Source organism: Lithobates pipiens, unplaced genomic scaffold (assembly GCF_037356315.1).
Source record: "Lithobates pipiens isolate NorthernLeopardFrog02 unplaced genomic scaffold, aLitPip1_a1.2 Scaffold_28, whole genome shotgun sequence".
Lineage (NCBI taxonomy): Eukaryota > Metazoa > Chordata > Amphibia > Anura > Ranidae > Lithobates > Lithobates pipiens.
In genome coordinates this window covers 26,384,114-26,398,993 of record NW_027507789.1, presented here as the reverse complement: position 1 = coordinate 26,398,993, position 14,880 = coordinate 26,384,114, and the positions used below count along the sequence as shown (strand labels likewise).

The 14,880-nt window shown below is 41.0% G+C and overlaps 1 protein-coding gene across 1 annotated transcript in view; it reads left to right on the top strand.

Annotated features, from left to right (window-relative positions):
* The window catches only part of ANKFN1 (ankyrin repeat and fibronectin type III domain containing 1), a 666,636-nt gene that overhangs the window by 503,969 nt on the left and 147,787 nt on the right, over nt 1-14,880 (top strand). The window contains exons 11-12 of the mRNA XM_077458934.1: nt 8,525-8,624; nt 14,737-14,869. Coding sequence (XP_077315060.1) covers nt 8,525-8,624; nt 14,737-14,869 — 233 coding nt within the window. The remainder of the gene's footprint in view (nt 1-8,524; nt 8,625-14,736; nt 14,870-14,880) is intronic.

Below are 14,880 nucleotides of genomic sequence, written 5' to 3'. Positions count from 1 at the left end.
GAAATTAAACAAATCCTCCTACATAAGTTTTACTTGTATATCTGCAGTCTTGCCCATTCTACACCCTTTCAAAAGTGCAGATTGCATTACAAATCTTTCTTCATTAGTCAGTAGTACATAGGGGTGGGTGGAGAGACTGTATTTGCACTGTCAGAGCTGATTGGAGGAAATGGACACACCCCTCCACATAGGCAGAGGACTGAAGGAACATACAGAGCTGTATTCTGAATAGACAAGCTCCCTGCTCATATCCCTCTAAGCTCCCTCCACAACACAAATATTTATCTAATATTATCTCATGTGTTGGAGAACTTGTCATAAGTGACTCATGCTGATTACAAAGGAACAGAGCACCAAAGAGAAGCGTCACGTAGAGAGCTTTGGAGAAAAATAAGTAAACACTACAAATATATGTGCTTAGATCAAATTTCATGAATGGGGTTTAGAGAGACTTTTTTTTTTTACATTTCTTCAATTGTTTCCTGGTTCATGGCCTAGGCCAAAATGATGTCATACATCCCAGAAGTCTTCATTGCCATTTTTTTTTAAGTATGCCCTCCTGCCTGCATGGCGGTGGCTAGAAATGCTAGAGGAGTGCCTTTCAAAGTGGTTTATCAGCAGTATAATGCGTGCCGACAGGAAGTGGATGGATGGGTTAGTTTGCTTTGAACATTAAAATTTATTTAAATAGCATTTTCAGTTTGTGGTGCTCAGAAACAGTTAAGTTCCACTTTATGCAAATAAGGTGAAACAAATGTCAATATAAAAAAGACAAATAATTCCACAGTAGCGCACTAAATTAATCAATAAATCTCCTAAATATAAGCATTGTGAAATGATCAATGTAAAACACCCATACATAATAAAAAGTGTCCATATGGCATATCCCCAAAAAAATATATGCTCCAACATATATACAAGCGCTATACAAGTCATTCGATCATTCATTCATTCAACATATGCAATTCAATATGGTAATACAGTCCAACTTAGCGATGAAAAGGTAGTGAAACAAAATCTCATCGATCTACCAAAATCCTTCAAAAATCCTTCAAGAATAAAGCTCACCAGATGCTGTTGCCATTCACTCTTGTGTCTGTCAAATAGCGACTTATTAGATGTTATTAAAGAGCCGCTTATACACGCCAGTCCCCATACAGATTAATAAAGACACTCTCCACATGTGGGGATAGAAATTGAGACAGAGCCTCCAATAGTGTATAAACACCTTATGGTAATCAGTTTATTAAAAGTAATCCACTTACATCATAAAAGATTCAAAATCTCCTTGTTAAAATGAAAAACATGTCGGGTGACTCAGTGTTGCGATCTCCTCACAACTTCCTTCGTACACGTCACCTTGGGGACCACCAAGTCACCCATCGGAAGATTTTCCCCTCTATTACTTTTCTGGGGACAACCCAAAATTTGGGCTTTTCTTTTACTTTCATTTTCAATGATAATGGTAAACAGGACAAATAGAGAGGGTAATTCACCCTAACGGGGGCACAGACAGCTATGAAAGCTGACAAGTTTTTTAATTTCTCTCCACTCTATTCAAGAACAAAAAAATGTTTCGCCTTTAGTTATACTTTAAGACCATTCAGATCAATAGGAGTAGGCTGAAAAAAATATAGTATGTAAATGAATGCAATGAATTTACATTTTGATCATAGATCCTTGATGAAGGGGGAGTGGTTTGAGCCATGCAATGCATTGACTGCAATATGTGATTATCATAATAATCATTAGATGATATGGACTCTTTTACCATTTGGTCTGATGGTCCTCCTGTTTGGCTGTGCTTTGAGTCACGTTCTGGATGCCCATTGAAGATCTTTCTATCCAAGTGGGCCTGGGACAGATTTTTTTATTTTTTTTATTTCATCAGACGGCTTTAAATAGTATTTTAAAGAAACCCTATGGTCGTTTGTTATAACCTGAATGTCCAAGCTTAAAACATAATTGTGCAGCCTTGCCTCTCAGGACAGGGTGTGCGTGCTGGTAGTCACTCCATGTTCTTTCCCTGTCAGCGTATAAATATTTGCACAGTGTCAGTCTGTAAATAATTTTTTTATTAAATCAGGGTTGTCCATCAATATTTGCATTTAGATATTTAATTAGTCATGCAATTTTGAAAATTAGAATTAGAAAAAAAATATATAATTACTTGATTCTCCTGCTTTGAAAACTGATTCACTTGCTACTAGTCATCTGCATGAGATCAAGGCAACTGAATGGGTAAGAATTGCCATATCTTTGAGGGTCCTTTCAGTACCAGAGTATACATCTGTAGCACCCTGATGTTTAGGCAGGGTTGCTCTCAAATGTACCTGCCAGTTATAGTTGCCTTGGCTAATTGCTAGGGATCCATTGATTTCATCTAAATTCTGGAATTGCTGCACTTCTCTTCTGTCGCTAGGTGGCTGGGTACCTGGCGACATTAGATAAGACAAGGGCAATGCAAGGACAATATAGGAGTATATGGGGTATCTCAGCCAATGGGCAGGGGTTTTCTTAAATCCCTTGGCTTGCTGGGAGAACCTATATATTTTGGTGGTCAGGTAATCGGGGTTCTGTGCCACCTGGATGGCTTTCTGGGTGGTCATGTGTTGTAATGCCCGGGCTGCTAGGCCAGAGTCTGAGGCCTACCCCGTGGACATCTGGCTGCTAGGCTGTCTGGGGGCCTATCCAGAAGCATAGGCTTGGGGTTGCGGCTTGCAGTCCAACCAGAAGTGACAGTTCTGCTGGCCAGAGAACATGTCGTGGTCGGAGGTAGAGGGGAAGTTGTCGCCACTAAGGGGCCAACCACCTTATTACCAGGGACCACAGTGAGTAGCTGAAGCAAATACTGGAGCAGTATTTTCACCATCCGGGGACGGTGAAGAATTGGGAAGCTTAAGCAGGTGTCACGCCAGGGACCCAGCCAGATGAGGTGACGCTTGCAGTGCAGCCTAGTGTGCCAAGCCAGGGACCGATCAGCCCAGTCGGATGATGGTTGAGGAGTATCTGTGAGTGCCAAGCTAGGGACCCAGAAGGGAAGTAGGGGTGATGCTTGAGGAAGATGCTCAGAAGGTTGAAAGAGCTCGGGAGATCCAGTGACAGTGGATCAGCAAGTCTAGTGAGAGAGACTGGGAGCTCAGTGGATTGATTGTAGAGGAAAAACAGAAGTTTGTTACAACTTGTGTTAGAAACTGCTATAATACGGAGGCTTTCTTTAAGACCCTTAACATGACCGAGGTCATCCCGACCTATGTGGTGGATAGTGCCCATAGAGTCCCAACTGGCCAGGGCACCCCTGGGGCTCCACCGAGGCCCTTTCTAGTGAGATTTCTCAATTACAGAGATCGTTATCGCATTCTCTGTGAGGCCCGCAAGCATCCCACCCTTTCCTATGAGCATACAGTGGTGCATTTTTACCCTGACTTCTCCGCGGATTTACAAAGACGTTGCAAGACCTTCACTGATGTCACTGATGTGAGAAGACGAGATAGCAAATATTCCATGCTTTACCCAAGTCGTCTGCGAGTTCAACATGTTGCTTCGGTGAAGTTTTTTGAATCCCCTGATGAGGCAAATACCGGCTACTATCTCTGCAGTAATCTTTGTGCTTACTCTCCAATTTACAATCCTGGCTGTTGTTTTTATTCCAAGGTTCGTTCGTGTTTCATGGCTGCTTGATCAATTCAGCATATTACGTGTGGAGGAATGCATTTCTCCTGCATGCAGGGGGACTCCTCTACTCAGCTGTCTGACACCCTTCTTAATCCTAGTGACCACCTAGCAGGATTGCCCGGATGTCCTCTATGCAAGCCCCTGAATCATGAGGTAGGCTGGCCTTCCATTTGCTGACTCGTGTTGCTTCTAGAGTCTTACCGCAAGTCCCTTCCATGGCTGGTGACCGGTGTAGCTCACTCCCCTACTTGACCCTACTTGGGGTAATGCACTCTCCTGATCTTATTTGATCCTAGCTAAACGGAGCTACAGCAAGACAAATCAACATACCTTCTCGATGACACCGTGCCCACATTGGGCATCTCTGGACTATCCTGTCTCCCACCAGATGTGCTGGGACACACATCCCCTCGCCTGCAGTTACAGGCCGGACACCATCAGGGGTTTTCCCTGGAACTTTGAGCCTCACGTAGGCAATTTTTGTTGGTATAAAAGTGTAGGGATTAAACTACAAGCCCAGTTATGTTGGGGTATTGGCTAAGTAGTAAGGAGTTTTTTGCTAAGGTTAAAAGTGCTTGGTTGTCTGATTACACTGTCATGCTTATCACCATTTCATCTCCTTTTCTGCATGACTGTTTGCTGAGGGAATTTTCTCTAGGGTCATTACTGAAAGATTTAGCGATGGTCTAAACTAACTATCTGAAGTTATCACATGATGGCTATGTCTGATGTTTGACTGGTTTCCTGGAACATACGAGGTCTGAATGATAAATTTAAACATTCCTTAATGTTCAAATTCTTACGTCCCACAAGCCACATATCCTAGTGACCCAAGAGACCCATCTCATGGGAAGTAAGATATTGGCTCTGCGTAGATCTTGGGTGAGACAGGCCTTCCATGCCACATACTCAACCTACGTGAGAGGTATTGCAATCCTATTTAATAAAGCCCTATCGTTTAAAGTAGAGAGAGTGATTTTGGACCCAATGGCAGATATATAATTTTATCACTGGAACTTCATTCGGTTCTCTGGGCTTTCATAAATGTCTATCTGCCCCCTCCTGTAGATCCCACTTTACTTGCCTCCATTAGCGAGAAACTAGCTCCCTTCCCCTCTACCCATATAATTTTTGCTGGGAACTTTAATTCGTTCCTCGACCCACTCCTCTAACACCTGGCGCACAATTTCCCCTGATCTTGCTCTATGGACCGACACCTTCGCTCTATCTGAGCTATGGAGATGGAAACATACTGAATCCAAAGTTGTTGTTTTTTTACATCTGTCCACAGCCCATAAATCCTGCTCCAGAATAGATTTTGCTATTGGTAGTGCTTCAGTGCTCTCTGAGGCCTTGTATCTCCCAGCGGGACTCTCTGATCACTTTCCGCTTCAAATATGCCTCTGGTTGGGTAGACGGAAAGATCCAGGCACCCGGAGGCTAACTCCCAGATGGATCAACAATGACAGTGTAGCTGAGCTCATATCTCTACAACTCGAAGATTACTGGTTTCACGTTATGGACACTTCTCCTGGGGTAGTGTGGGATGCATTCAAGGCCACTACCCGAGGCTCTTTATTTTTCGACCATTAAAGCTACCTGGTCTGATTGTGCTTTGGAAACCTCAAGACTAGAGGGTCTAGAGGCTGACGCTTCTACCTCTTTTGCTGAGCATCCCACACCATCCAATTATCTCCAACTAGCCCAAGCCAGGAGGAATATAGCTCTACATTATACCTCTCTAACCCATACTGATGTCCGTTTGTTGTACGGTAAAATATTTGAATCGGGGCAATAAGCTAGCCAACCTGGTGACTGAGCCGCATCTTCAAACTAAACCGGGCAAAGACCCAAAACACTGTGCCTCCTACAGGCCTAATTCTTTATTAAACTACGACCTAAAAATTCTGGCCAAGGTCCTCGCCACTAGGTTGGTCAGAGTTCTGCCTGAACTGCTTGACACCGATCAAACCGGGTCCATGCCCGGAAAATCCACAGACATCCACCTGCGAAGAGTTCTCACTCATCTGAAGCTCACAAATTTTTATTCCCAAACCGGTGTAATGGTTGCATTAGATATTGAAAAAAGCCTTTGATATGGTAACCTGGCAATGCATGAAATCAGTCCTTCAGACCTTTAGATTCAGTCCCTCCTTCTGCAAGTTGATAGATATATTGTACAAATTCCCAATAGCGCAAATCAAATTTGGGACCTGCTGTCTGATGCTTTCCCAGTAGAGAGAGGTACTAGGCAGGGGTGTCTCCATTTTTGTTCGCTCTGGTCATGGAATCCCTGACTACGACACTCAGTATCTCAGACTCAGTAAAGGGCATTAAAGTAGGCACTATCACTGAAAAACTCGCTCTATACGTGGAAGAGCTCATGCTTTTTCTCAATGACCCAGGACCCTCCCTCCGTGCTGTTCTGAATATAATTTCAGAATTATCTAGGCTGAGAGTCCATAGGGACAAATCTCAAGCACTACCTATTGGCTCTCAGGCAAAACTTCAAGCAGACCCCTCTGTTTCACTAACCTGGACCTCCTCTTGCCGATATTTTGTCATTAACATTACCCCTGGAGTCTCTGACTTTGCTAAATTAAATCTATACCCCTTACTCACCCAACTCAAACTAAAACTTCAAGCTTGGAATGACCTGCCATTATCCCTCGTAGGCAGGATAAACCTACTCAAAATTTAATTCCTCACAGTTTTTCTTTATGCTCTGAGGCACTCCACTATAACCTCCTTTCTGTGAAATTCTACCATCCCCAGAATAAATAAATCTATACTCAAAGGGCCCTGGACAGAGGGTGGTCTAGCCTATCTGGATCTTCAGAAATATTTATTTCCTGCACTATTCCCCCTTTCCTCTCACACTTTCCATGAAGGCGGTGATCAGGGTTTGGCAACTATTGGTATGGGAATTCCAAGGTGACCCTCACACTAGATCTCCGGACACTCCCTTGTGACTCAACCCACATTTATCAGAGTTTCTGACTGTCCTGGACTCAGGGTTCTGGGCTGCTAGTGGTATCAAAAAAATTTGAGAATATCTGTATTAGTGGCTCCCTTCTATCCTTTGATTCCTTTAAGGAGGAATTTGGACTTACTTAATAGCCAATTCTATCAATTTCCTCAAATTCGTCACGCCTTCGCTACCCAATTTGGATCCACCCCAGTGCTTCTCCTTTGGTCCAACCTTGAATTTACATCAGGGGATGTCCCTCTGGTCAAACCCACCGCTACCATTTACAAAGCTTTATTACCCTCAGTCCACTTTGGTCTGGAGGATTTGTTCTCTAAGTGGCAATGTGAGATCCCTGATCTGGATTCAGAAGACTGGGAAGATGCCTGGGAGTATCCTTTTCTACAACTTATCCCTGTCAGAGATCAGTTGATACAATTTAAACTGATTCACAGGGTTTATTTGTCACCACAAAGATTATCCAAAATCTACCCAAATTCCTCCTCCAACTGTTGGAAGTGTGGTAAAGCAGATGCTGACATATGTTATGGTCCTGTCCCAGGATCCAGGCCTTTTGGAAGGAGGTCACACACTTCATTGAAACTTTGATCATGATCCATGTTCTCCTGAAAGTGTCGATCTGCTTGCTGTGTCTGGTAGGCTCCCTGCCCCTCCATCGAGCGACCAGAACTCTAATAGGACTCCTATTATATTATGTAACTCTTTTTCACATGTAAACTCAATAAAAAGTATTAAAAAAAAAAACTGTTATAAGGCTGTTGCCATAGGAGACTGCGATCCTACACATGTAGATGTGATGTCCTGCTGAGTGCCTTTCCCTGCATGGCTGTCTACCTATAGAAATGTCAGAGTCTGCTAATTTAACATTGCAACTATCTAAGGGTGTCCTGGCCCTAAACCCTCTCTCCCACAGTTCTGTTCAAGAGACAAATAAATCTATTTGCATTCAAGAAGTGTCTGGCGCCCATGAATCTACCTTGCATTACACACACCATGCCTTGTAACCCACTCTACACAGAAGGATGTCAGCTGTCCCTAACTCTGGAGGTAACTATTTGGCCTAAAGAGGCCTGGGACTTTGCTACACATAAAATAAGTAAAGCAAAATTAAGGAGCATATCATTTTTATGTTGAACACATTTTTCTATAAGCCCATTCATGACTGAGTGAGTGCTGCAAGGTGGCAGTATAAAGCTTTTTCATAGACACTTCCACTGCACATGTACAGCATCAATCAACCAAATCTTGAAGAACATAATGGGCAGGGGTCTGACTCTGCTTGAGTAGTTTGCTGATGGGCACTCTGTCCTTCTGTGGTCAACCTTAATCATTAGCTATTTCCAATATTATATCCACTTCGCTTCTTGTATATAGGAACAGCTCAACCTTATATCCCTTAAATAGCAATTGACACATTACAAACCCCTCATTATATTGAGTTAAGTGAAGCAAATTGTTGAAAAGAGAGAACAACACAATGAAGGAATTAGTCATGTAGTCTTCTCGGTGCTAATCTGGGCTTTAACCTTTCTCAGGATCCTGGATGGAGAGGTCAGCAATTGTTAAAAGGAGTCCTGTAGATTTGATTGCTGGCTGCTACCTGGTGTGTTGCTCTGAAAAACCCAATAATGGAGCTGATGTCTCGTTAGAAAAGATTTTTTTTTTTCTTGTCCTACTATTGTGAAAACTTCTAAGAAGGCAATACCAAACTGTGTTTCTGGACTGCTGAGGAGTTTTTTTACAGGCCGATTACACAACATCCGTGTTTTATGGTGCTGTTTTATTAAAGAAATATCATAAAACTCAATGTTTTGCAGACACTTAAAAATGTATATGATTCCCCTGTGTGCTTCATTTTAGAAAGTGCGAAATTACAAAACTCGAGTCGCAAGCAGTCCGTGTCCAGAAGTCTGAAGCATCTTTTCCACTCATCGAACAAATTTGTCAAGACGTTAAAAAGGTGGGTCATGTCTGAACTGGCAAAATTAAATCTGGCTTGTTTCTGTAAGATTGCTTTTATTTTTATTTTCTTACTTTATGGAAATGTGTTTTCCCCTCCTAAATAGACATGCACAGAGAAAATATTTATTTCATGTACTTTTTGTATATGTAATAATATGATTATAGACCCTGTCTACAGTGAGGGGAAAAAAGTATTTGATCCCTTGATGATTATGTACGGTTGCCCACTGACAAAGAAATGATCAGTCTAGAATTTTAATGGTAGGTTTATTTTAACAGATTTTGAGAGACAGAATAACAAAAATATCCAGAAAAACGCATTTCCAAAAAGTTTGCATTTTCATTTTAATGAGTGAAAGTATTTGATCCCCTATCAATCAGCAAGATGTCTGGCTCCCAGGTGTGTTCTATACAGGTAATGGACTGAGATTAGGAGCACTCTCATAAAGGCAGTGCTACTAATCTCAATTTGTTACCTGTATAAAAGACACCTGTCCACATAAGCAATCAATCAGATTCTAATCTTTCCACCATGACCGAGTCCAAAGAGCTGTCCAAGGATGTCGGGGACAAGATTGTAGACCTACACAAGGCTGTAATGGGCTACAAGACCATCGCCAAGCAGTTTGGTGAAAGGGTGAAAACATCTGGGGCGATTATTCGCAAATGGAAGAAATACAAAATAACTTTCAATCTCCCTCGGTCGGGGGCTCCATACAAGTTCTCACCTCGTGGAGTTTCAATGATCATGAGAACGGTGAGGAATCAGCCCAGAACTACACGGGAGAATCTTGTCAATGATCTCAAAGCAGCTGGGACCATAGTCACCAAGAAAACAATTGGTAACACACTACATCGTCAAGGACTGAAATCCTGCAGCTCCCGCAAGGTCCCCCTGCTCGAAAAAACACATGTACAAGCCCATCTGAAGTTTGCTAATGAATATCTGAAGGATTCAGAGGAGAACTGGGTGAAAGTGTTGTGGTCAGATGAGACCAAAATCAAGCTCTTTGGCATCAACTCAACTTGCAGTGTTTGGAGGAGGAAGAATCCCGACTATGACACCAAGAACAACACACCCACCATCAAACATGGAGGTGGAAACATTATGCTTTGGGGGTGTTTTTCTGCTAAGGGAACGGGACAACTTCACTGCATCAAAGGGACAATTTACCGGGCCATGTACCATCAAATCTTGGGTGAGAACCTCCTTCCCTCAGCCAGGGCATTGAAAATGGGTCATGGATGGGTATTTCAGCATGACAATAACCCAAAACACACAGCCAAGGCAACAAAGGAGTAGCTCAAGAAGAAGCACATTAGGGTCCCGGAGTGGCCTAGCCAGTCTCCAGACCTTAATCCCATAGACAATATGTGTAGAGAGCTGATGGTTCGAGTTACCAAACATCAGCCTCGAAACCTTAATAAGAGGATCTGCATAGAGGAGTGGGACAAAATTCCTCCTGAGATGTGAGCAAACCCGGTGGCAAACTACAAGAAACATCTGACCTCTGTGATTGCCACCAAGTACTAAGTCGTGTTTTGTGAAGGGATCAAATACTTATTTCACTCATTAAAATGCAAATCAGTTTATAACTTTTTTTAAATGTGTTTTTCTGGATATTTTTGTTGCTATTCTGTCACTCACTGTTAAAATAAACCTACCATTAAAATTATAGACTTATCATTTATTTGTCAGTAGGCAAACGTACAAAATCAGCAGGGGATCAAATATTTTTTCCCTCCCTGTACTTTTTCATTACATATGCAGGTTTTGCCTCTTTATTAATAGTGTGGTCTGATGACTTTGCTTCACTGCTTCTCGTGTCTGTGTGGGTCATGTTAGCCTGTTAGCCTGATTGAAATCGGTGTATATGAGCTGGAAAAACGCAATACAATTTTCTGTAGATTTTTTCCTTCAGATTTACCAAAACCATATAATATGAGTTCAAACCTTAAGAGTTTCAATTTGTATGCAATCAGGCAGGCCCTTACACTACATGGTTTTGGTAAATCTAAAGGAAATCACACAACAAAAGTGGTATAGTGTGTATGGGGTCTTAGTCACTAGGAAACTATACACTTGAACTCAGTTGTGTAGCTCACACATTGATGCCTAATAAATTAAGACTTAAATGTCCCCAAAATTTTTTATGGTGCCTCAGGAAAGGTAAGATTAAATCTTCTGAGTACAGAGCAACATGGACCTGCCTCCTGACTGCCTCACCACACCATCAATAGTCTCATGTATAATGATGCAGAGGTCTCCGCATTGTTAATGATAAAAAAAAAAGAAAACATGCGAGAAATAAGTATAAAGAAAGCATAACATACATATAGGTGAGAGCCTGGAGTTGGGCTTTAAATGTTTTTTTTAAATTGCAGTTTACCACTCTAGATACATGTATTTACACCTTGTTTTGCCCTGATAAAAACCGTGGTATAAGAAGATAGTGTAAAAATTTTTAGAGGAGCCCGCCTTTCCCTTTTTTCCTTAACCTAACGTTCTTTATTGTACATTGCAGGGCACAGGATAAATATTTATGTTCATAGGGTTGTGCTGTAGGGACAGTCCAGTATACACTCTACCCTGCAGCCTGCTGTTGTGGCTGTGTCTATCTGCCAGATCTTGACAATCTGGCCCAAGAACATGTCTCAGGATCCTGGTTCTGCTCTAATGGACCCTTCTCTCCTCCAACACCTGGAGCTCTTGTTTGTGGCCCTTCTCTTATAGGTTGATGGGCTAGGTGATATTATTTGCCAAAGTTCCAGAATGGGATGCCTTTTAGTACAGGCGTGGAGGACCTTTTAATTTAAATGCTGGTCTGCAGAAGCTCAGCGCACAAAACGCCTCTTTCTTGAACTTTTTGATTGGTTGCACCTCCTTGAGGAATCCCTGGAGAAAAGGGTCCCTTTTGCCCTAGAAACAAAAGACTAAACCTCCTGGCAAACCATCTTCTTATGAGCCTAAAGAGTTATTTTCATTTCTCCCAGGCCGTCATGTTCAAGACAAAGACTGGAACTTAGTTCAGCTGCAATCCTCCAGCTCCACAAGAAAGTCCTCCTTTCTGAGTAGGGGGAGACATTTGCAGGCCTTTGCAGTTTTACAGTGTAACCCGTAATGTCAGAATACTTATCCTGTGTCCTGTAATGTACTCAAAGAAAAGGTTTTCACAAAGCAAGCCAAAACTCTTATTCTATCTCTTGTACTGGCCTTCAGACCAGACTAGGAGAGGAAAAGGGTGCAATGATATTGGACCCACATTCTCCATATAACTTGCTGTTACTCAATTAAGTTGTCCTATCTGCTTGAGCAAAAGCCACCCACTCTTGTTTCAATATAGTAGGTCTTCTATAAGGTTAGGGTTGCACAGATGATGTTTAATCTAAGGCACTGGAAAAAAAAATCTAGTGTCAAAATTGCTTTTGTGCTACTGCAGCAGATTGTTGGGTGAGTCTTAGGACACTAGTCTCCTATACTTAAAATTGAAAAAAAACACCCAACAATCTCATAAATGAGTGATTTTTTAAATTATTTTTCTCTTGCTCACATTTAAGACTATCAAGGAGAAGAGATGGCATTAATTGCTAAGTTTCTGGTACACATTTAATTTGCAGCACTGTGCAATCCAGAAAGATCAATTTCTCAGTTGTGCTGCTAAACATGTCTTATACAGCAGCTCGCATTTAAAAATAATTTGATAAAAAAAAAAAAAAAAAAGACTAATATCATTGATTTAGTAGCACGACTGAATCACTAAAAAGTGCCCATACAGCACTAGAGTAAAGCTGACTGAGCAGCAGCTAAAGTAAACTCCAACCAACCCTATTTTTGGTTGTGGACAGAGGTAGGAAGGATTAAAAGCTCTCTTGGATTATCTACTATGTGTGCCCCCACTAAAAAATGTACCCTTATTTCCTGCCCTGATGAGAGATGGGGATGGGGGGAAGCCATGTCCGCCAGGAGAAGATCATGATTATTGCTAATGGCTATAGAAGCCTCTAGTGAAAATCACAGCGTATCCAGCAGGCTGGTTGTACCCAAGTTGATCGATCAAAGGAAGCAACAGGAACCAGCTGATCTTCGAACCGTGTGTGGCTGGCTTAACCCTCCCCATACTTTTTTTTTTTTATTATTCTTTATTTAAATTTTTCATTTAAGTTGCGTACAAAACATAATCAAGTATTATAAAAGAAAACCATAGGACCAAAATACATTCATGCCCTTCAGTTTTTCACATTATCCTGGTTTTCTTTCTTTACTTCTCGAGTTCTTCTAAAATATCTCCCTCCCACCCCTCTCCCCACCCCTACCGACCCATTACCTCGTTAAAAATCATAGATTGTCTAAAGATTTTCCAGTATTTCCATTTCACATGGAATCTTTCTTTCTCTTTCTTCCTCCATTCCCAGCCCTTCAATACTATACATTTCCTCAACTTTTCCTAGCCATTCCTTTACTTTGGGTGCTTCTATTTCTTTCCATTTTTTCGGAATCAGGCTTTTTGCCACGTTTATTAATGAGCTTGTGAGGGAATTCCTATACTCCTTAATTGGGGTATCTACTGCATGGAATAGGCATAACCATGGGTTCTCAGGTAACTGTATTTTAGCTATTACTTCTATATATCTTATTATTTCTCTCCAATATTCTTTAATCTTGGGACAATCCCACCATATATGGGCCAAACTTCCCGTTTGTCCACAATTCCTCCAACATTTCCCAGATTGTCCCTCCTGGTACTTTGCCATTATATCTGGGGTCCTATACCATCTTACTAAGATTTTATAATTTGTTTCTATCATCTTACTATTTTCCGTGGATCTGTGCACCATCTTCAATATTTTTTCTATATTTTGGTTTTTACCCCGTGCTCCTATCTCTTCTTCCCATTTTTTAATGAAAGTTGGTACCTCCGCTTCACATTCCCGTCTCAAGACCTTATAAAACTGGGCAATACCTGCCCTTGGGGATTTCCCCTCACATATCCGCTCCAAGGCAGTCAAATTTTCTCCATCTCTAAGCGGTTGTGGTAGTCTTGAGACGAAATGTCTAAGCTGCAGGTATCGCCACTCATTCAAATCCATCCAATCATTTTCTTTCTGTAATATTGCTAGTGTTTTCAATTTCCCCTCTTTAATTATGTGTCGTAATTGCATATTATCTTGTTTTATCCATTTCCCTCCTATTGTACTTTTACCAGGTGCAAAAAAATCATTATCTTTTAAATAAATTAAAGGGGAATTATATTTCCACTTGTTATGTTTGTGTATTCCCTCCCATACTCTAAACACATTTTTTGTGACCAAAGGTGTTGTCTTCCCTAGTGATCTATATTTTAAAGGAGTCCAGATTTCTCTACCTAAATTTGTGCCTGATAAACTGTGTTCTATTTTTCCCCATCTTTTTTTACTTTCTAATTTTGCCCATTCCACCACCCGTGTTAACACTGCTGCTTCGTAATATTTTCTAAAGTCTGGGACATTCAGACCCCCCTCCCCATACTTATCTAAAAGAAAACACAAATATATTTGGGTTAGCATTTCTATTTAAGCTGAGTTGCTAATCACATTAACTGATATATGTCTTACCACTAGAGGGAGCTTTTAGAAACATATACAAATGTGTAAATTAAATCTAATAATAAAATATGGAACAGCTTGGTGGCCTGTGTTATTTTAGTGGGGAAATATGACCTTAACGTATTAGGGCATAGTTCTGTATGAAAATAAAAATGTGGACCTTAAAATAGCCAAACTTGTATTCATTCACTGTATTCTCAAACCGTAAATAAATGGATCTTTTTTTTACCTTTGCCAACCTCAGCTTTCTTGGAGAACAAGTCATTAAGCCTGATCGGAATTTCCCAGGCAAGGTTTTCCCAGGTTTTTTTGATGTCTAATTACCTTTTTTTAATATTTTTTGCTTACTGAAAAATGCACAAATGGTTACCATCTGGTGTCTATAGAATCAAATAGACTATTCCATTCCTCGGCCTACCAATCAGAAGCACTGGATGCCAAAAACATAATGAAATAAAAAGTGATAATTTATGCCATTTTAAAGTATTTTTGTCAATTGACTTCTTGTGACTATGTTCCTTTTTCAGGGGCTTGTACATAGCTGTGATATTTTACTACAAAGATAACATGTTAGTGACCAATGAAGATCACATACCAATAGTGGAAATCGATGATTCTTGTACTAGTTCCATTATGCAAGATTTTCTCTGGTTTACAAAGGTAAACTTCTC